General features: G+C 37.1%; 1 protein-coding gene across 2 annotated transcripts in view; it reads left to right on the top strand.

Annotated features, from left to right (window-relative positions):
* LOC126183507 (protein Wnt-16-like) overlaps nucleotides 1–22,522 on the top strand; it is an 836,736-nt gene extending 814,214 nt beyond the window's left edge. For both annotated transcript variants that reach the window (XM_049925556.1, XM_049925555.1), the window contains exon 7: nucleotides 21,168–22,522. In XM_049925556.1, coding sequence (XP_049781513.1) covers nucleotides 21,168–21,269 — 102 coding nt within the window. In that variant the 3' untranslated portion in view covers nucleotides 21,270–22,522. The remainder of the gene's footprint in view (nucleotides 1–21,167) is intronic.
* The last annotated feature ends 1,479 nt before the right edge of the window (nucleotides 22,523–24,001 follow it).

Here is a 24,001-nt window from a genome sequence, read left to right as displayed (position 1 = left end):
GCAAATGCTGAACAAAGATTGTTCAGTTCCTGCAAAGGGACTGCAGTGAATAGACCTTGACCTCATTGGAGACAGAAAACTGAAACAGTGTGAAGGCAATGAGGCCAAAAATTTTGGTGTTCGTAGGCTGCTGTGATCAAGAACTGCCCATAAAGAGGGGCAGAATTGTTTGCATAGGCCACAAAATGCTGCAAGTGTGGAGACCGGTCTGGTGAACCCAGTTGTGCTGTCAGATTGATGAAAGAGATTGTGGCCCCTGTATCCACCTGAGAATGGACATCCTTGTTACAAATGTTGAGTGTGAAAAATAGCTTCCTGATCAAAAGGTCTTCCAGTGGGACTGCTGACTGCAGCACATGTATGGTGTTCTGACACTCTTGTGGGGTGGGATGGGAGCAGGTTGTGCTTCAAGGAAATATTGTCTCTAAAAAACAAAACCTCACATGGGTGGGATGAAATAACAACATCTGTAATCAAGTATGTGTACGATATTATTTCCCAACCACTGTCAACTATTATAAATCAATCTTATGAACAGGGATGCTTTCCAGAGGTATTGAAATATGGTGAGATCAAACCTCTATTCAAGAAAGGATCGAGAGAAGATATGGGGAATTACCGCCCTATCTCTCTCTTGCCGGTCTTCTCTAAAGTGTTTGAAAAGATTGCAGCAAAACAAATTAACAACTTTCTTACTGTAAATGATATAATTTTTAAAAACCAGTTCGGATTCCAACAGGGTAAAAGCACTGCGAATGCTATAAATGAGTTTATCCAAAAAATATGCTCCACGTTAGATAAAGGTAGAAAGGTCACAGGTATATTCTGTGATCTGACTAAAGCTTTTGATTCAGTGAACCATGCATTACTCCTCCACAAATTACAGATGTATGGAATCAGAGACACTGCTTTAAAATGGTTTAGCTCTTACCTGTCAGGTAGGAAACAAAGAGTAATTTTAACTTCAAATGGAACCAATTATTCATCAGACTGGAAAACAGTTCCCCAAGGAGTCCCACAAGGTTCGATATTGGGTCCCTATCTGTTTCTTTTTTACGTAAATGACCTACCACTTGCTATTGATGTTCATTCAGTCTTATTTGCTGATGATACATCAGTTCTAATTGAAAATGAGGCATCTGAAAATATTCCAGAAAAAGCCAAAAATACTTTAGAAAAACTTGAATCTTGGTTCTGTCAAAATGGACTAAAACTCAATGTAACTAAAACCAAAATGATGCAATTTGAAGCTAAATCAGTAGAAAGGAGTGAAATAAAGATAACTTGCAATGATCAGGATATAACAGAAGCAAACCACGTGAAGTTCTTAGGCCTAAATCTTGACAAAAATTTAAATTGGAAGGTACACATAGATTACTTAGCAAATAAACTGAACAACTTAGCATTTGCAATGTGTATTTTCTCAGGTGCCACAAACATGGATACCAGAAAGATAGTTTATCACTGCTACTTTGAGTCAGTTATTCGTTATGGCATAATCTTCTGGGGAAATTCAGCAAATGTCACTAGGCTCCTAGTATTACAAAAGAAAGTAATTAGAAACATGTGTGTTGCAAAAAAACGGGAATCCTGTCGACCACTGTTAAAAAATTTAAAAGTACTATCCATCCCCTCACTTTACATATATGAGATGGTGGTGTTCCTATATAGAAATCAACATACACTAGACAATTTCCGTTTTGACCACAACTACAGCACTCGCCACAGAGATAACTTCAAACTTCCAACACATCGTTTAAAACTTTATGCCCAAACACCAGAGTATATGGGGTTAAAAATTTTCAATAAAATAAAAGGCAGTAATATATTTAAAATGGAGATTGGTTCACTGAAAAGATTGCTCTTTACTCTACTGGTGGAAAAGTGTTATTATTCTGTCGATGAATTCATTGAGGACAGCTTCACAATCTGAACACAGGGATTGTAATACATTTATTATTTTATGTACATGTGTAGCTGAAACTTAGAAATGTAAAATATAATGTAAACTTTTGTATTTCTCTTAAAAAAGTGAAAAAAGTTTCTTTTGTAAACCTTGACATGTCTCCTGTACATCAAATCAAATGATTTGAAAATTGTATGTAATGAGATGAATAAACCACATAACACATAACACACAATCAAAGTTGCTTGTCTTTGTGACAAAGTGTGCAGCACCCCCAGCTATCTGGACAGTCTGCCCAGGAGTGAGTGGAAAAAACACTGTGGGCATGAGGGGAGCTACCCCCATGATCTACAACAAGGTGTGACCAGAGGCTCTGATGCCAAAGGAATGTCAAACAAGGACAAATCATGATGGTGCTGCCTTTGAGCTGTTCTACACCTGCAGTGAGAGAGTGCAGTGGATGAAAGTGCACCATAGTTTGTGGCTGCACCATGAGTCATGAGCCTGTGCAATTTTGAACAAGTGTACAGTGTACAAAATGTTCCCCAATGAGAGGTTATCGAGTTTCAGTGCCACAATGTGGACATCTAAATCTGGTGCATGTTGGACCACCATGTTACTAATGAAGGAGTCTGTGTACAAAGCCTTGCAGCCTTCACTCTTGTGAGGGAAATCGCACTTGTAGCTGACACCTTGCAAATCAGTGACTAAAGAGTGGTATGATTGTACCAGCTGTTTATGGTACTGATGGAACTTGAACCCAGAGGCAACCACATGGTATCTCTGGGACTAGTCATTAGTCAACAGAACATGTATCTCACAAATGAAGAGTGCAATGGGGTCTGACAGAGTAGCTAACTTTTGGAACAGAATGGCCTTTTCTGGTGAACCCAAAGGGAAAAAAAATTAAATTAAATTTTAAAAAAAGGCTGTGATGAATCAGCTGTGACTTTGTGACTTGAAAACTGTGGGATCCTGTTTCAGATGATACAAGTATGTGTCAATAAAAGGTGGAAATGATGGGGGAGGTACGAGGGTGCCACTAATGAGAGGTGCTGTGGCCTGGACAAGTGGGTCTCATGTGCTCTGAATTTGTCCACCTGAAACTGAAGTGATTTTTGTAATAAGTCTAACTGGAGCTGCTGCTGTCGCATTAACTGCTACTGATGCTTCAGCAGACAAACCAGTTTTGTGTCCATGCTACCAAATAACTTCCTGTTTCTTCATCACCAATGCTATATCTGTGGATAGCCAGATGTCAGTGCACACATTAGAGCTCTGAAAGAAATGGTGAACAGAGGGAGCCATCAGGCAGGAGAGCCACCTTCAGAAGAGTAACCCAATCTAACAATAGGTAAACAAAATGTATCACATAGACTGCAGAAAAAGCAACAGCTCAAGACAAGGACAAAAAACCTAGATTACAAGAAAGCGCTACCTAAAGACTTCTCTACAATGATGACAATAAGACCAAGAGCAGCAGGGAGACAAATCCAAGATGCGTCCAAAGAAAGTAACTGGATGACAAGCAAGGTAGTTATCAAGCAGTCCTAGTACAGCAGAGATAGATATTACAATATTAAGCATGATCATTGAAATGACCAACTGTGTGCTTGACAGCCACCTATATACTAGCTATACAGACTGCTATTTTCCACTGTACTCATTTTGCTAGATGGTGGTGATCTCCCCAGGTGAGGACAGCATGACATAGCCATGGTGCCCCCTAATGGCCAATTAAATTGACCTCCTCTGTTGGGGATTCTAATCTTCCTATTAAATGAATAGCCCAATTAGTGGAGATAGTGGATGACCACTGCATGAAAATTTACCATGTGAGCAACCTCCAGTCTGTGTCAATTGTGGAGATGATCACCATACTCAATCCCTGACATAAATGTGCTACCTTAATTAATGAATATAAAATTCATGAAAAAGTCTCCATCGCCCCTCATATTTTGAAGCCCAAGAAAGGGTGGCTACTTACATTCCATCCCAGGGGTATCGAATTTTGTTGGTGCTATAGCCAGGCCATCAGCAGTTCCCCTAGTACTTACTCCCTCCATTCTCTCAAAGTTGACTATTGATACTCAAAACAGTAAATTAGCCCATTGGGGGGATAGATGTTGTGGTTCTGGCAGCACCATATTTGTTGTCATTGAATCACTGCACCCAGTCAGAGAAACTGCATCCTCTTTTGCCATGTAAGCTCTTCCCAGAAAAGACATAAGGTGAACCGGTGGCTAATAGAGTCACAGACCGCAGGTTCCAGTGTTGTCTGCTCCTCTTCAGTTCCTACGCCCACAGAATATAATTCTCTACAAGAAACCCATCACTCTAATGTAGTTAAGGAGAAAAAGAAGAAATCTGGTTACACTGGAGGAACCAGATCTTCCCCCGCCAGCAGGCCCAGAACCTTTGTCTGTAGATGTTGCTCCACCCACACAGGTGGCAGACAGTGATCCTGGAGAATGACCATTCTCCTTGCCCCCATCATGCCTAACTAGGCTACTGTGAACATGATATTGCACTGGAACTGCAATGGATGTTACTGTCACCTACTAGAACTACTACAGCTAATGGAATCTTGCAGTATGTATTGCTTTCCTAAAATAACACATCACTGATGACTATTCTCCAATCCTTTAATGTTACCATGCCTCGTGTCAGAATCATATTGGCTCTGAGAAAGTATTGGAAGGGTTTGTACATTGGTTTGCACAACAGTTGTCAATGAGTGGATTCTCCTCTTTACCAAACCACAAGCAATATCAGTGTGAGTTTGAACAATTCTAATTTTGTTCTGTGTCCAATGCATATTTTTGGTTGCCAGCCTGGCAGTCTCTTTCCCCAGTCTTCTGGCCTTGCCACAATGATCATTACATGATGAACCAGAGATAATTATCACTTTCTGGTGATCCTGTCACTTCTTTGCCACTAATAACTAACTAACTACTTGATGGACCATTTGCCATGTTGGCTTCTTGTAAGGGAAAACAGGCAATTGTGCACCTCTGCTATAACTTTCGTCCCCTCCCCGACAGGTTGTATCAACAAGGTTGTGGGAGACATCTCTATTGTGATCACCCATGCTCCTGGAAATGCTGTCCCCCTTTGTATTGACCCCCTCCAATGGCGACCAGTGCTGTACAGGACAAAATACATTGCAAGCACGTATTCAAATCATCAAAGGGCCCTGCAACATCTCAAGTGACATCTTTCACAGACTTCCCTCATCACTTTGAAGCAGATCCATGCAAAGGTGCACTACCTAATTAAATTCAATGAAAAGCAATGTTGGGAGCATTATATCTCTTTTTTGGGAATGGACAATATGTCATTTCATCTCAGATGTCGACCAAGCTCTCTGTCTACTGGGCTGCCAACAATCAACAACTATTCCAGGTCTCCTTTCTCATATTTCTATTTCTAGCTAGGCATGTGTTCTTGCTGAATGTATTATGCTCCATTTTGTAAGATCATTAGCATCTTCTTCTTACTTGCCTTCTTTTGAGCACATAAAAGACAAATTCAACACATCACCCTATCCTGTACCCCAGTAATCCAGACTTATATAATTATCATTTCACTGACTGAGGACTGCTTCAGCCTCTTTATTCATCACGTGATATGGCCGAAGGTTCTGATTCAATTCATAATAAGATTATCCAACATATGAATTAACTCACATGCTCCACTTCCTCAGAGTCTTTAACTGTATTTGACTATACAGTGTCTTTCTTTCACAATGGAGGGACCACGTCATCATCCAAGTCCTTAAAAAGAACCAATGACCATCAAGAGCTATTGACCAATTAGCCTCACCAACAGACTCTGCAAAGTACTTTAAAGGGTGATAGCCTGATCATTAAGCTGGGTTCTTGAATGACAGGGCCTTTAGTGCTCCTATCAGTGGGGTTTCTGAGAGGGATGATCCACATCTGACCATCTGGCTAGGGTGAAAATAGCAATCCTACTATTTTTTCTTTTTTCACTGCAGCATTTCGCTGCAGTCATTTTAGAGCTACATTAAGCTTACTACATCATTTAGCATTATCAGATTTTACTTACCCATCATGACTAGAGATTTAGAGGCTCCCTTGAGATTCTTATTTGTCAATTTATATCAATCTGAACATTTTGGTTTAGGGTTGGTACATTGCCCAGCTTCCACAGGTTCAAGAGATCAATGTCCCTTGGGCTCCTTACTAAATGCTATGTTCTTCCTTATAGCCATCTGGTTAACCCCATACTGTATTTTGAAAATTATTGCCTTTGGTAAACTTCCTAATCCACAGCTGCAGCTGAATGACAGCTGCTAGGAGCCATCCAAAGAGCTTTCATTTGGGCCTTTTCCCAAGGCCTCCAATTTTCTACCCTGGAAACATGATCAACCATTTTTCATTGTGCTCCAGTTCATCCTGTCCCAGAACTCTACTTGGATACCTAGCACCCAGACATTGTTGTTGAGGCCTGATTTTTGGGACTCCTCTTCGATAAAAAGTTGACATAGTTGTCCCATATTCATCATTTAAAAATGAATGTTTAATGTTGTTTGTTACCTCAACCACACTTCTTGGGGTTGCATTTGGTGCTATGATGCTATTCTGCTCTGTATTTACCAGGTTCTGATATTGTCCCAAGTAGACAATATTTGGCAGGTTAATGGCTCAGTGCAACCACTGGTTTTGAAGTTATTGAACCCAATACATCATTGTGGACTGAGTCTGGCCACTCACATCATTTGGTCTAGTCCCACAGACATTCTCCTTCTGCAAATGGAGATCATACATTTTCAGTTACAGTGACACCACATCTTGATCACTTATACAATCACTATATAACAATTTCCTAATCATCCACCTTATTAAATTCTTTTTTCATACAGTGGGTGACAAAATTCATTGCCAGGAACATGTGTTTTTATGGTGGAGCTGATAGCCATTAAAACAGATTTACAATTTATTTAACAAACCTCCCATTATTGATCAGTGCTAGTCTTGTCACCCTGTGACATCTGCTATTCATGATCATCTCTCTGACCTTAGCCATACTACCTGTTCAGTTGTCTTTCACTGGGTCCAAAGTTATGTGGGTATCCCACAGAATGAACTGGGCAGCCATTAGACTAGAAGCGATTACTTGTCCAGTCACCTCTGACAATCCCAGGCATGGACCTCTACTCATTTGGATATGGAAAACCATCTGGTGGGCTATTTCCCCCTGTAGCTGCATGGCAGCCCTTTTTCCATTCCTCCCAGAAGGAACCACTCTCCTATGTCGCCTCCACATCAGTCACACCAGATTAACACATAGGTTTATCTTATGTAATGAAACACCTCCACATTATGGTTCATGAGCCTTATAGCTCACATCTGGTGAAACGCCACCTTCTTCTGGATCTCTACATCAAGCATTTTGCCTCTAATGTTAGCAAACAATGTATGGGAAGTTAAGTTGTTCCTTGTTTCCACAAAGAAAGTGATTCATATTCTCAGATCTAATAGTTTAAACGGCTTTATTTATCTATTTTCTGGGATGGAGGGGGGGGGGGGGGCAATGTATAGGTTTTATGGTGCCTCACTCCACAAGCTGGAGTTGGGCATCCTCAACACTATTTACTCCATTAGCTACACTGTTCATCCCTCTTGTACTCTACTTTTAATTTTTGATGCTGTTAGCCCATTTATCTGTTGCACTCTATATTACCCCTTTAGAAATGTCCCTTTGCAGAGCATCCTAAGGAAGACCAGGTCTTAAGGATTCTTTGTAATTTATCTTAACTGATGACAAAGGACAACTGAAAAGGCTTTTTTGATTCCATCAAGAGAAGATGTTAACACTTTGACCATATCAGGTTAGGGGCAAGACAGTTGTGGGAGAGTGGTCTCCCATTGCATGCTGAGCCATAGAGGACACTCAACAGCACCAACCTGACTATTTCCTTCACCTTATTTTGCTGTTTCAGTCCCACCAATGTCCATTATATATTTAGCATTTTCAATATTATGGTCCTCCGGAATAGGATTTTCACTCTGCAGTGGAGTGTGAACTGATATGAAAATTCCTGTAAATTGCATGTATTTGTTATTAACGTTTTTTGTTTTTTTTGTTTTTTGGACTTTATGCAGAAACTCATATCAGGTACCAGCAGACATGTCATCAGGTACAAGATAACTTGTAGATGGCTGTCACTATATTAAAAGTTACCCATTTGTGGAAAACTATTAAATACTGGTAACCAGCTTTATTTTGAAGGACAGATGATTTACAGCTTTCAAATATATTTCAAAATTCGTGATTTGGTCATGTTAACTTATTCTTATTTTGTTTCTTGATAGAGAAACATCATAATTGTTAATTAAGTACACCATATTGTGCTTTCCATTAATAATTAATTTGACTCAATATAGTAACTCTAAATGGATAATGTTGATTTTGATGTATATGGTCATGTTTGGCACATGCTGTAATTATTACACTACTGGCCATTAAAATTGCTACACCAAGAAGAAATGCAGATGATAAACGGCTATTCATTGGACAAATATATTATACTAGAACTGACATGTGATTACATTTTCACGCTGTTTGGGTGCATAGATCCTGAGAAATCAGTACCCAGAATGACCACCTCTGTCCATAATAACGGCCTTGATACACCTGGGCATTGAGTCAAACAGAGCTTGGATGGCGTGTACAGGTACAGCTACCCATGTAGCTTGAACACAGTACCACAGTTCATCAAGAGTAGTGACTGGCCTATTGTGACGAGCCAGTTGCTCAGCCACCATTGACCAGACGTTTTCAGTTAGTGAGAGATCTGGAGAATGTGCTGGCCAGGGCAGAAGTCGAACATTTTCTGTATCCAGAATGGACCGTACAGGACTTGCAACATGCAGTCATGCATTATCCTGCTGAAATGTAGGGTTTTGCAGGGATCGAATGAAGGGTAGAGCCATGGGTCGTAACACATCTGAAATGTAACGTCCACTGCTGAAAGTGCTGTCAATCCGAACAAGAGGTGACCGAGACGTGTAACCAATGGCACCCCATACCGTCACAGTGGGTGATACGCCAGTATGGCGATGACGAATACACGCTTGCAATGTGCATTCACCACAATGTCGCCAAACATGGATATGACCATCATGATGCTGTAAACAGAACCTGGATTCATCTGAAAAAATGATGTTTTGCCATTCATGCACCCAGGTTCGTTGTTGAGTACACCATCGCAGGTGCAGGCACAGGTGCAGGCGTCAAGGGTAACTGCAGCCATGGCCTCTGAGCTGATAGTCCATGCTGCTGCAAATGTTGTCAAACTGTTCGTGCTGATGGTTGTTGTCTTGCAAACATCCCCATCTGTTGACTCAGTGATTGAGACGTGGCTACACGATCTGTTACAGCCATGTGGATAAGATGCCTGTCATCTCGACTGCTAGTGATACGAGGCTGTTGGGATCCAGCACAACGTTCTGTATTACCCTCCTGAACCCACCGATTACATATTCTGCTAACAGTCATTGGATCTCGATCAATGCGAGCAGCAATGTTGCGATACGATAAACTGCAATCACGATAGGCTACAATCCGACCTTTATCAAAGTCGGAAACGTGATGATAGGCATGTCTCCTCCTTACATGAGGCATCACAACAATGTTTCACCAGGCCACACCGGTCAACTGCTGTTAGTGTATGAAAAATTGGTTGGAAACGTTCCTTATGTCAGCACATTGTAGGTGTTGCCACCAGTGCCAACATTGTGTGAATGCTCTGAAAAGCTTATCATTTTCATATCACAGCATCTTCTTCCTGTGACATGTCTGAAAGACCGGACACCATTTTTGATCCAGCAGCCACTACGCATTGATACACAAAGGAATTACAGACCTCGGCTGTGTGTGGGCATTGACTCAACTCAGTGGGGGAGTCAGGTGCAAATTTCCAACTTCTCTCATTGATTTCGATTATAACCTGCTTGCAGCAAAGGTCTGTAATTCCTTTGTATATTAAACAGATAAAATGGTAGATCATTATTCTAGATCAAGGATAGGTGTTAGACCTAATTAAATTTGGAGGCCACTCATTATTATTTACCTTATACAGGAAGTTATTGTCACTTTGTGAATATCTTCAACAGTGTGGTGCAACTTGCTACTTGTTGTTTCTTAGGTAGGAAGTAAAGCAGTCTTGTGTTGAACCATGTGTACCATAAAAATGTAAGGTTTTTAATAGAAAATCATAGAAATGTTAAAATGCCTTTCATGTGGCGCAGAAGATGCCAACTGGAAGTATTGCATTAGTTCAGAATTATTTTTTACTTATTGAATGTATAAATATTTTCCCCAGTGGAGCAGAAATTCTGAAATGTGGTATGTTATTGGCTAAGTATCCCATTAGTGCCCACGTATGTGCAAGCCTGGAACATTTTATCTCATCAGATAGTGTGGTTGAGAGAGAGAGAGGGTTATTGATGTTTATTGAGTCATCCTTCTTATAGAGAGGCGTCACAATGGCATATATTAATCAGAAATAAAATAAATTCACTGGAATGAAATGAATGGAGTCAGTGTGAATGAAATCAATCAAAATGCAATGACATGAAATGATATTAACAAAAGCTGGTCAGAAAAGCTGAACCTGCAATATAATAAATGTGACATGACAAACTTTGTGCTAGATTGCAACTCAGATCTTCACAGACATGAGCCTTTACTATCAAGCTATTACAGCTTGCAATCAGCACTGGATTAGATTTTTCATTGTCATTCATCTTTCCTTCTGTTACTCAGGAAAGCAACAATCAGAAGTTTTCCTGTGGAGTACGTGAGAAAACAATGGGGTATCGGATTTGGTGAAGGACCCTGGTTCACCCTGTCATACAGATATACCTCAGTTGAATTAAATCCACTAAAGAGAAATTAATAGATGAAAACATATATGACAATGTAAACTTTAGTTTGATCTAAGAGGATGCTTAAACAGCCCAATGGTTAAGGACATTGTACATGTTCAAATGCCAACCTTGCACAAGTGTTCATTTCTCATATGTTGATGTATTTATCTGTCTGTGAAAATGTCTTGAATTAATTATGTATTACATATAAGTTGAGGAAGATTGATTGGTTGCTTGAGGGTTTAAAGGGCTGAACAGCCAGGTCGTCAGTCTCTTGTTCATGTGACAGTCCATCTGGATTTAGTGACATCGGTCAGAATTCTGATCAAACTGTGGTAGTATCTAGCACTGGTAAAAATGAAGCATCAAAAGAAGTATTGATGCCAAAGATAGGAAATAATTATAGATAAAAATATATGTGTCAGGTGGGTCTGGAGGCCAGAGAGCAAATGTGGACCATAGGGGGCTCATCTGCAGTGAGGGTAACCTCCTGCACATCTTTGGAAAGGCCAAGACAGTAATGGAATAAATAATTCCTTCTAGCTGGGTGGAGAGGAGGCCCATAATGAAACTTTGTGGCAGATTAAAACTGTGTGCCAGACCAAGACTCAAACTTGGGAACTTTTGTGAAGTTTGGAAGGCAGGAGGCAAGGTACTGGCAAAACTGAAGCTGTGAGGATGGGTTGTGAGTCATGCTTGGGTAGCTCAGACAGAAGAGCACTTGCCTGCAAAAGGCAAAGTCCTGAGTTCGAGTCTCAGTCCGGCACACAGTTTTAATCTACCAGGAAGTTTCACATTAGTGCACACTCTGCAGTGGAGTGTGCACTGCAGTGAAGTGTGCACTGATGTGAAACATCAGGAACAAGTATGGTAAATCATCTGGGCGTGATGGAACAGAATTTTTATTTTCATAATTGGAATAATCTAACAGAAAAATCCATACAAAAGTTCATACAATTATTTTAGCTTTGGACCTAAAATGTATAGTTAGTGTCATTAATGGTAATTAAAATAAAGTTTTTTATTGATTATATGTCTTGAAGCATTCTTCCATGCAAAGAGCCGGCTTTTCTTACAAATAAGACAAAAATACCATGACTTATGGCATTTCTTTGGTTGTTTACACACTTTGCAGAGGTTGTTTTTCTCGGTGGTGTGTATTGTCTCTAAATAATAAAAGCTGCCATCAGTCATGCTTTTCTTTGCAATGTCTGCTGTCCTATCCCCAATCAATGCTTGAATATTTTTTTCTCTGGAAGCTAGAGACTTGATACTCCTGCCTGCTTATGGATTATAAAAGCACTGAACATTCTGCAGACAAATTTGCATTACATGTAGAGCAAGCTTTTATGGCCATTTAATAGTTTTTTCCAGTGCTGAATAATATAACAGCATTTGATCTGACTCATGCCATTGTTGTGGTCTCTGACTATGTCTGATTTCAAGGCAACTTCACCATTTCTATGGTGAACTTCCACCATTTTGGCATGTTGCATATTAGAAATGGTCATGACTTCCCTTTTTTCTTCCATTTACAAACCAAATCATTGTCATTTCTTTTCCATGCCAACTGACCTTTTTTTGATTTCATAATAACTAATAATTTTGAGTTTTTCATTCTTTTGTTATGTAATGTTCCACACACATAGGTTTTGTAAGTCAACAAAAATTTGTAAGTGATATGGAATTATAAAAATTATCCATACATAGCACATATCCTTCATTCAAGAAAGCTTCCATCAGGTGTAAAACAATGTCAGATGCATGACCCATCTCAACCTCCTCCTGTGACTTGCTACAGTAGATTTTTATTTTGTGAAATACACCATTAGATTCCTAGAGTTCAAAAAGTTGTATACCATTCTTGTGTTTCTTGTTTTTGCTATGCAGCCTGAAAAACAGACAGCTGGATCACAAAACCATTGATTTGTCAATGCAGAGATTCTGGTCAGGACTGTAATTATTGACCATGATACTACTGAAATGGAATAAAAATGGTCTAATTTTGTAGAGTTGGTCATTAGATTGCAATGAGTGGTGTGACAAGTGTAAATATCTCAGTAACAGCTGAAACCTGTTTCTACTCATAACAGATCTCCAGAATGTGGCATTGTAAGAAGGAAGTGTACTGCAGTAACGTTCTGTTAATGGAAAGCAATAACGTCTCTTGTGCGGCATGTAATCTGCTCCTCCCTCACATCAATTGATTTGCTGATTGTCACTGAATTTACAATAAATTCTTTTAATAAACTTTGAGAGGAGCAAGATTTACAATAAACTTTTTTACTTACCTTCTTCTCTCATAGTTGGCTCCAGTTCTTCATGTCCAGGAGTTGATTCTTGAAGCTGAAATTTTTTGATGTTATAGGTTCTCATGGTTCAAACTGACATGATAACTACTGAAGAATCCCTGTTTTTATGTTGATTATTATTCTTTCACATTTTTCTAGATCACTCTGTCTTTACAAATTTCACTACAAAATCGAAAATTACATTGTTATTGCCAAACATAAAAAATGTGTTCGATCAAATCAGAGGCATGCTCACTACCAATCCATTCTGCAGACCTAACAATATTCCACAGACTTTACAAACTTTCTTGACAAATGACTTTTCTTTTAATCTACACCATTATTTTATAAATGAATCCAGAAATAAATTTAACAAATATCATCCAATTGCACAATTAATAAGAGGAATTTTAAATGTGCCAGATATTTCATGATTTCAAATGTTTCTAAAAGAAAAGTAATTTTAACTTTACATATAGAGTTAGTACATATTGATTGTAACAACGAAAACAAAGTAATTTCTTTTTATGGGTAACAGTCTGAAATACACATCATCTTGTACAAAATCATTTGAAATTTTTTTAGAAAAACAGCTGAGATAATATTAAGTTGTTTAAAAAGTAGAAAGTATTTTTGGTATTGATAACCTCTGTTGAAAAAAAGTAATGCTAGAGGAGGATGTGCCTTTGCAGACAACAGCCACAGAAATACTTTCATTTCTACAACATCTGTATCCCTCCATCTTGAGAGCCTTGATGACCCTCTCTTCCCACATTCCTCTGCTTCCTGGCTCACATAAAAAAATAAATCAACAAGTGCACTGATGCCAAAAATTTTCTGAGCCTAATGTCAATCCAACATCCTCGTTGAACTCAAATACTGGTTGGTCTTGAGGAATGTCACTGCACTCATCACTGTTATTTGAAGTGCTGCTATTGGACCAACCTGTTCATCTTCTTCATTGCATTCACTGTTGCCTGCATCTGAATTCTCACTTGAATGCTCACATGTAGATGGTTTGTGGAGACTTCCACCACCTGAGATTTCATTCATAAACTCTTACCATTCTAAATCATTCATGTTAGCTAGCTGTTCAAGTTTTACATAACTCAGTTTCCTCTTATTACTAGCCATTTTAGGAGACAAATTGAATACAGATAATGATAAATGTCACTGAACCATGTACAATGAAGTCTGGACAACTACTGATGCAGTTACAACAAAGATCTGGTTAATATTCTCAAACATGCTTAAAAATACAGAACCTGTGACTGATTGTTGACAACAAGTTATCTTATAGTTGCCATGTGAACTGAACTTTCTATTTTGTACACAAACTATGGGATAACTCACAGGCTCCATTTTCCTACCAATGAAAACTTTTTTTTATACAGATGGACTACAAATGAGATGCTTATTCACTACATACAACCTTCTTAGTATGGCTTCTGGGGGCAGTTTACTCATTTTGGCTGCAGTAGTCAATGTCTTACACTTTGCGAAAACATTGCTCATACAGATTTGTTCTTCAAAAAATAACCCACCTTCAGTTAATGTAGGGCTCTAACAATGAGTTATTAACAAGGTAGAAAACACTCACTTACTGGTTGTACATAATAATGAAAACTTAAAGTGCAAAAGGCATATTAAAACTTTAACACTTGTACATTTTCTCCATAAGAATGACTGACAAGCGCTAAGACATAAAAATCAGTAAATTACAATATTTGCATACAAATTTTGTAGACATTGTTAAGGATTATATTTTGGGGCTACATCTGACATAAGTGGAAAGTGCACATTGTTTTACAAAAGACATGCACATGTTACAGGTATCTGTTCAAGCAGTTGGGAATATTAACAACAGAGGCAAGATGCTCTTTATGGCAAGTTGAAAATGGGAGTTATATAAGTGCATATGATAAACCCTTTCGCTCAAAAATATTACTCTTCTTCATACCTCCTCTGTGTTAGCACAGATGACAAAAGCACGTAGGTCATGAATCCATAGTCTTGAGGCTGTAAGAAACACTTTTATTTATTTAGTTATTATTTTTTTTTGCATATAGACACCAACTGGTGACTTTTGCAAATGTCATAGCATTTTTATACAATTTTTTTACTAACAGTAGGAATTTGCAATTCACGTGTGCGAGAAGCCACATTCAGGTGATGCACTTGGCAATATATGGTACAGAACTTTATAGTGCAACATACAGCTGTTACATAGTATACGTATTTGCATTTACAGTAAGCTGTTACAAAAATAATATATATTACAATCACTTCACAATAGTACATCACATAGATAGAAGAGTTAAGCCCTCATTTAAGAACTGCTACATTTTAATATCAGTATTCTTTCAGAGAGTACAAACATTTGAGAGTTAAGAATGATTTTAATTCCCTTTTGAATACTTTACCTCTATGGCATCTTATAGCACTTGGCAGTTTGTTAAACCATATCTGGCCATTAATCCAAGGACTATGATCTGTTGTCTTTAGTTTAGTTCTCTTTCTGAAGAAGCAATCTTTTTGTCTTGTGTTATGGGTATGCACATCAGAGGACTTAGCTTCATTATTTTTATGGTCCACAAAGAATGTTATTAATTTGTACAGATACAAGGAATATAGATATTTATGTTGTACATAGGTTTCCCTACATGAATCTCTGTATCCTAGTCGATGCATGGTCCTGATTGCTCTTTTATGCAGTGTTAGGATTCTGTTCATGTGACTATTAGCAGCACACCCCAATCCCTCTATCCCATAATTAATATATACAAATATTGTCACCTAATAAGCAGTTTTTGATGTTTGTTCAGAGACTAATTTTGATAGTTTGCTAATTAAGTGCAGTGACCTGCTGATTTTATTGCATACAAAAGTGGTATGGTCTACCCATCTAAGATTTTTGTCTAGGTATATCCCCAAAAATTTACATTTGTCAGTGTCTACTTTTTTGATGCCACTTATATTATCAATACAGGTTTGGTATCAATCACGAAATTTAAATAGTATAAGCTGGGATTTGCTAACATTGACTTTTAGACCTTGATCATGGAAGTAAGTAGTTATTTGACTTAAGCCATTAGTTGCAGCCAATGTCAAGTCATTAGTTTCTTTGCAAAAGAACAAAAGTGAGGTATCATCTGCATAACTTACTAATTGGGAGAACAGAGGTGCCTTTAAATCATTAATGTAGACCAGGAAAAGGAAAGGGCGCAATACAGAGCCCTGAGGTACACCTGGTTTTACTGTTTCATAGCTGGATTGGAAATGTTTGATCTGATAATTAATTTCATAACTCAGCTTTGTACACTGCTTACGACTGGTTAGATAAGTGATCAGTAGTTGTATGGATGTGGCATTTACATTATAAGTTTCTAGTTTGCTTAGTAGTAGCTCATGGTTCACTGAGTCAAATGCTTTAGTAAGGTCTAGAAATATCCCTGCTGTCTGCATTCCCTCATCCAGAGCATCATGCACCTTGTGGAGAAATTTGGTAATTGCTGTAATGGTACTGTGATGCTTTCTAAAGCCATGCTGTGTTTCTGCTAGTAAATTATTCTTTGAAAAATAAACAATAAGTTGTGTCAATAAAACAATTTCAAATATTTTACTAAAAATTGGTATTAGTGATATGGCCCTGAAGTTTGATAGCTCTTCTTTTGATCCTTTTTTATGCACAGGTTTAACTGTACTTTTCTTCAATAAATTTGGAAATGTGTGCTCCCTCATACTACTGTTGATCATATGGGTAATTATTTTTTAATTATAATACTACTCAGTCCATCCCAGCCAAATGAAGTATAATTCTTTAAGTTATTTATTATTTTTCCTATTTCCTCCACACTCACTTCCTTAAATGCAAAAGCAGTTTCCATCCTTGGGTAAGGCTTTACCATCTAAATCAGACTTGTGTTATTAACTGGATTCAGAGCTGAAGGCATAAAATATTCATTAAATATATTGCAGATTTTATCTGGCTCATTAGTATAGTTTACTTCATATTAGATTCTGTCAATTTGAGCATCTAACTGATGGGTGGCTTTGTGATATCTATTTATTATATTCCATGAAGTCTACCCTATATTTGTTGACTGAGCTATTTCCATATCTAGGAACTGTTTTTTTTTTAATTTGAGAGCTGTTCCTGAAATTGTTTTTTAGCTTCATTGTACTTATCCTTCAATATTCGCAATTTAGTTGACTTATGTAGCACACTTAGATCCTTAATATTTTGCTGGAGTTTAATCATGTAAGCTGGAAGAGTCAGTCTGGTGTTTTTTACATTTTGGTTGTGAGTTACTACTTTCTTAATTTCTTTCATTGGGAAGCAAAAATTAAGATATTGTACAATATCATAAAATTTGGCCCATTTGTATTCGGACCCTTTTTGCTGAAGAACTAGTTGCCATTCCTCAGATGCTAGTTTACTTTTAAAAGCATTAATGTTTCTCTCTTTAAGCATTCTTTTATGTTCTACAACCTGAGTCCTTTCTTGGATGGTTGTGTGTTCATAGTCTACAAATTGACATTAGTGGTCTGAGTAGTTGACGTCCACATTCCAGCATATACTATCTTTTACCTCTTTACTTAGTATTATGTAGTCAATTCTACTAGAAGTAGACTGAGTTACTCTTGTATCTGAATTTACTGCAGTAGTAAGATTATAGGAGTTAAGGATATCTATTAGCCTACTGTTATGGTTATTGTAAGATGTTGCCTCTATATTCAAGTCACCAAGTATTGTTACCTCGTTTGGGTCACAGTATCCCACTATTCTACTAAAAATATCTATGAAACGCCCTACCTTTGATTTTAGTGAGGAAATGTTGTTTTAGAAATGATTAAGTTTCCAATCAGTTTGTTTACAGGGGATGCCACTCACTTTTTATTAGTAGAACGTGAGAAACTGCACAATTACATTCCTTTTTAGAGTCACAAATGGTTTTTATTCTTCAGTGAATTAATGAACTGCATATTTCTGTAATTAGCATCACTCAACTATATGTCCAAATAACCATACATTGCTAATAAAGTCTTAACTAACCTTGACCATGGCAGACTACATGTCTGTCTTCAGACACTGCCAAATCAGCTCAGATTTACATGAAAGACACTGCTAACTAAGTATTAACTGATATCATCCTTCGAGACTGCCGAATGAGCTCTCATCTTACAGCTGAACCACTTCACCCACCATCTAAGTTAGGCGCAATTCAAAGATCACTGCCTTTTAGTTTTGCAGTTGCTTATTATTCTGCTAGTTATTAATACTTGTGAAATAATGAAATGATAGCACATTATTGAGAGATGCTTTAATTTGAAATTCAAGTGAATACACTGTTTAATTTTTCAAATATTATTAATAGAAGATTATCATTTTGGTACACAACTTCTGAACACAACAGCCAATTATGGAGAAGGACCACAATTTAGGTGGTCTTTCTCATGATACCTGTGCCATATAAATCATCTGTCATCAGTACCTCACACCACATTACGTCATCTAGCCACAGCGACCTTCTCACCTGCTCTAAAAAGAGCTTCTTGTAGCCAAATATTATGGCTGCAAAACCAGAAATATTTCACCTTCTTTCATTGATAAAATTTTTTATCAACAGTTTGTTAAAGTATGAAAGCAGTTAAGATATTTACAAATAAAATACTAGGAGGAACAATGATCCATAACACCCTCTACTAAATCTAACACTGATGCTGAAAATAATAAGAAGCAAAGCTAAAAAATTCTTTGGTAGTGTGCCCATGGAACTAAAAGTGTCTTACAGAAAACATAATCATTCTCAGGTGCCGATTAAACCTGTTTCTCCTTAATAACTCCTTATATCATTGAATAAACCTTCAAGAGGAGTAAGCTGCCATTTGTAAACCCACTAATTGTTAAAACATACTCATTTAAATACATGCGTTATTAATTTTGTTCAGTTAACATTTTTCACATGATAATGTTTATGACAAATATAGTCAATAGGACTCATAACTAAGTAAATAATTAATTAACTGTTAGGTAAAGGGTATGTAAATAATACCAGTGGTATGGAGGCTGCTTTAGTATCTCCTGTCATCTTTAAATATTATGTACCCTTTGTTTTCACTGTTGTTTGCGACTGGTACATAGATATTTTGTTGTCAGCTGTCATATAACAATAAGTAAAACCTGTCAAAATATTGTTACTCATCTATGAACTCGCTGGAAACCTGAAATTTGTGTAATATACATTATTCTAATTTCTGATAATTTTTTAATAGTCCATAGAAAATAGAAAAAGGCACATAAAACAAAAAAGAGAGACTGAGGAAAGGTGAGATGATCTTGCAAGTGTTTGAGAGCATGTGATAGGGGATAGCCAAAAATAAACAGATGAAAATAAATTAAATGCATACAGGTACAAAAATAAAAGTAAATAAATATGAAAGAAGGCACACTATAAAATGACAAAGTAACAAAATAGAGCATAATTTCTTCTTCTTCTTCTGCTTCTTCTTTTTCCTGGTCTTATCCCAAGTCTTCATGGGGTCAGTATGTTATTCTCATTCAGGCGATATTAATGGCAGAAGATACCTGGATGTCCTTCCCATTGCCACCCCTTCCACCAGGATGCAATGTGTGTAACCCATCTGTCTGTCTCTAGTATTAGCCCATGTGAAAGCATGAGAACATTTTTAAAATGTTGGAGAATAGTGTGACTGGAGCTGAATATGAGCACTAGCCCAGTATTCATGTATCTGGACCAGTGAAAGTGCCTAAAATACATATCCAGGGTAGCCAGTATATTGAGCCTCATCATTAATCAGCCAGGCAAATTTATTCTGGGTCCAGTGTGCCTACGCAAACCCCAGAAGCATCATGCTGTGTACTTGGTCCTCTGGAGGGCTGACAAAATTGAGCAGACAGTGGAAAATATAAAACCAGGAATGGCAAAGAATATTATAAAGCTTTGAAGGGAAGGTGGAATGAATGAGGTTACATGAATGAAGGATACAAAGACAGTGTAGAGAGAACAGGCACCTTTGTAAGAAATTTGAAGTCAGGCAGTTCATAAACCAAGAATGTGCCGAGTAGGAAGTTACTCTATGATAATCTGAAAAGCTTTCACTGGAAGAAAGTATCAGAATGATCAAATAGGTTCTGAAACTATGATGATGAAAAAGTATTTTAAAAGTTATTATTGAGTCTGACACAATGAAGAAGAATATTTCAGTTTCATCATTCTAGGCACACAGAACTTTCATGAAACAGTTACTGTTGATACTTTATTTTACTGCATCATTCATAATTAATGCACTCACAGAAAATAATGCAGTGATTTCACATTAACAGTATAATATGGTAAAATTAATTTTCTGGTAAGTACAACACCAAAATTCTCTTGCATAAGAAATGTGTAATGCGCAAATGGAGGAAAAATGTACTGAGTTAAATGCAAAAATAGTTATACAAATTCAAGTTTAGCACTGTTGTTGACTTTTACTCTCTCTCTCTCTCTCTGCTTTTACCTGTTTTCATACAACAGTTATGGGTAGCTTAAGATTCATCCCCTGAGTGGGCACTCTGTTTTTAATAATATGAGTGGGCAGTAAACGACACAGTTGCATCATATCCCAGGAAACTGCTTATTTGATTATTAATTTTCTCAGAGTCAACTTCCTCATTGTAGGATTGAGCTACTAGCACATAATCTGGATCATTTCCCTGCATGGGATATAAGTTTTTCTCCTTTAGCTCACTGTTTATTTTATATTACTACTGCTCACTTGGATGTATGACAACACAATTTATCACTGTGTTAGTTGAAACAATACTGAACGAATATGTATGGGCTCACAATTGTGAAACAACAATACAATGGTGCAAAACACTTTTATTTGTGGCTGGTGCACTTTATACATAGGCGCACTGGCTCTGAGGTTAAATAGAGGCCCCAGATTTGATTTAGCTCATGACTTAATTGTACATTGATGGTAAATGGTAAAATGTGCACAGATCTTTAACATTAAATAAGAGTAAATTACTGATGTCTTTTTCTTTTCACATGTTTTTAGGTAATCAAACATGCAGAGAGATGCCAGTGCAAATTTGTATGGTGCTGCTACGTTAAGTGCAAGACTTGTGAAACTCAAGTTGATCGTCACACGTGCAAGTGATTTTTGTGTCGGACATGCATTAATGTGTGCCAACATTTTTCCTACAAGTATTTATTCATGTCATTAACTTTCTCCTATTGTAAATAGCACATAAATGATTTTAATTTTCTTCATCAGACGTTCTGTTGAAACTCGAATACCAAATGTAATATTAAAATCGACAACATTACATTATTTTAAGTAAATAATGTACATGCATTCAGTGTGCATTCCATCATTTAAACTATGACTGACTGTTAACAGCTCATTTGTTATCTTGAACTCATCCTTGGTGTGTCACACACTGACTGTTCCTCCAGAAGTGCCACTTTAGCTTTGCTATTTGTGCAATACTCAGTTAAACATTTAATACTTTCACAAGAATACAGTTTATTCAAGAAGTTGATTGTGTAGTACAAGTACCAGTATTTGTTTAAGTTATTTTGCTGTATAGATTTTGTTTAAGTGTAAATAGATACATTATTTTTATTTTTTATTATTCCTAGTATTATTATTTTGTTACCTGTGAATTATTGTTATTTTCATTTGAAGTCTGGGTATCTCAACAACACATCTTCAACCGTGAGCAAAGATTTGTTTTGTAGGAAGTACTTGTTTATCAGCAATAAGTTGTTTACAGTTTTGTCGTATGTTGATAACTGCAACTATATGATGTGAGCTGACCACATTCTGTTTGCCAGTTAAATTTTATCAACCTATTATTCTTTACAATGTTCACTTGAAGAAAAAAAACTGTAAATTAGGTATTAGCAGTGACTAATATAAGAAGGTGTTGTACTCATTGACGTCCATGTTGTCATGTATACAGAAATGGAACTTTCTTTTGCATACTTTGTGATCAGTTTTCTCTCACGAGTATTAAAAATATTATTTTGGTATAAAAAGGCTGCATTTTAACTGGTGTGTATGGCATTGTATGTTTATTGCAATAAGCCTGTGGATTCTCTATTTGTAACATACAGGGATTCTGGTAGTCTGAAGTGATAGTATTTACTGAACTGCACTATCAGAAATAGAAATGTGTGCAGTGTTATCACAGAGATGCTGCCTGTTTGCATCACAGGTTCATGAAACCTCTTAGTTCAGTACTGGGTACTCTTTCTAAGATAATAGTTTTATTTATTTATTAATTTGTAACATCTTGTGTACACTGAAGTCATTAAGATGCACAAATTTAACTGGAATGAGTGCAGAGAAGAATCAGCTGTGACATTGCTGGAAAAAATCTCAAAGTTGGCCAGAAGCAATTTTAGGAAAACAATAAAAAACTTCATGTTTGAACTGTGTGAGTCCAATGTCACAACCACTGTGCCTTCCCTCACTTCCACCATTTTCCTCCTATTTTTTTACCTAAAAATTACTGTGCAGATGTAAAAAATACACACCAAAACATAGATTAATAACAAAAATTCTGAATTGTGGAATCTATTGGGAAGGAGGTATGGTGAGCTCATGAAATACACAAATGCAGACCACTTTGTCAGAAAAATTATTCCTGGACGGTAAAGTCACACTGTTTGAAATACATTTTGTTTTTACATTGTTCATAAGCAGTCTGATGCTGTTTCCATCCATATATTTGTTGTAGCTGTTAATGTTGCTGTTCCTATGGGCTCCTAGTTATAAATTCTGTGTAGTAAAAAAAGGGTATTTCAGTCATTTAATCAATACATTATCAGAAGCATCTGTAATTCTGTGTGAAACTTTTTATACTTGCATGAAAACATGATTATTAACTGAAATTTCTTGGCAGATGAAAACTATGTGCTGGACATAGACTTGAACCTGGAACATTTGCCTTTCATCAACAAGTGCACTATATGAGCTATCCAAACATGACCTACCTTCATAGCTTTACTTCCATCAGTGTGTCGTATCTTACACTCCTAAATTGTGAGGTTGGGTCATCAGTCATGCTTGGGTACTTTAGTTACTACAGCATTGCCTGTGAAAGGCAGTAGTCCTGGGTTTGAGTTTCAGTCCTGCCCTCAGTTTTAATTTGCCAGGAAGTTTCAAATCCATGCACAATATGCTAAAAAGTGAAAATTCGTTTTGGATGATTTGTAACTGTTTAGAATTTATGTAGTTGCAGTGATATAGACACACAACATCTGCAATAGATCAGTGTTCAAAATGGTAATATAACTAATAAGAATTCATACTGGAGATTAAACTAGATGAACAGGTGCAGTACTTTCTCCAAGAAGAAAGGTAGCAGTGACTGATACGATATTAGTTTGAGATGAATAGGAAAAAGATGTACCACACATACAGCTAGCCAAAAACTGAAGATAAAATTTCTCTTTAAGAATACTCTGACACTTCCTCTTCTTGCTCAACAATTGTATTATACTCATTTTGTCAGAATTTATGATCTATAGGTGAGAACTACATCTAATTCTTAATCGTCCAATATTTTGAATAATATTGAATTGCACACAATTCAGATCAGTGATAATATTTCAGGGTACCGTGTTTCTGCTTATATTTAACAGTTGTGTGTGTGGGCCCAGGTTTGACGCTGAAATCAGAAGATCAGAAAGAGAGCTGATGTCAAATTTAATATTCCTCAGAAAACAGGTAATCTATCAATTTGTTTGGTGTCCTACATCTAGCTAATGTTGGGTAGGAACTGGTATGGTATTGCTCCATTTTTCCAGAGAACTATACCTGTATGTAGGCTACTATTATGATGGGGGTCACCACTCCCAAAGGCAGTTTGAAGATACTCC

Source organism: Schistocerca cancellata, chromosome 4, assembly GCF_023864275.1.
Source record: "Schistocerca cancellata isolate TAMUIC-IGC-003103 chromosome 4, iqSchCanc2.1, whole genome shotgun sequence".
Taxonomy (NCBI): domain Eukaryota; kingdom Metazoa; phylum Arthropoda; class Insecta; order Orthoptera; family Acrididae; genus Schistocerca; species Schistocerca cancellata.
Note: the sequence above shows the minus strand (reverse complement) of the source record. Positions and strands in the feature narration are given on the sequence as shown.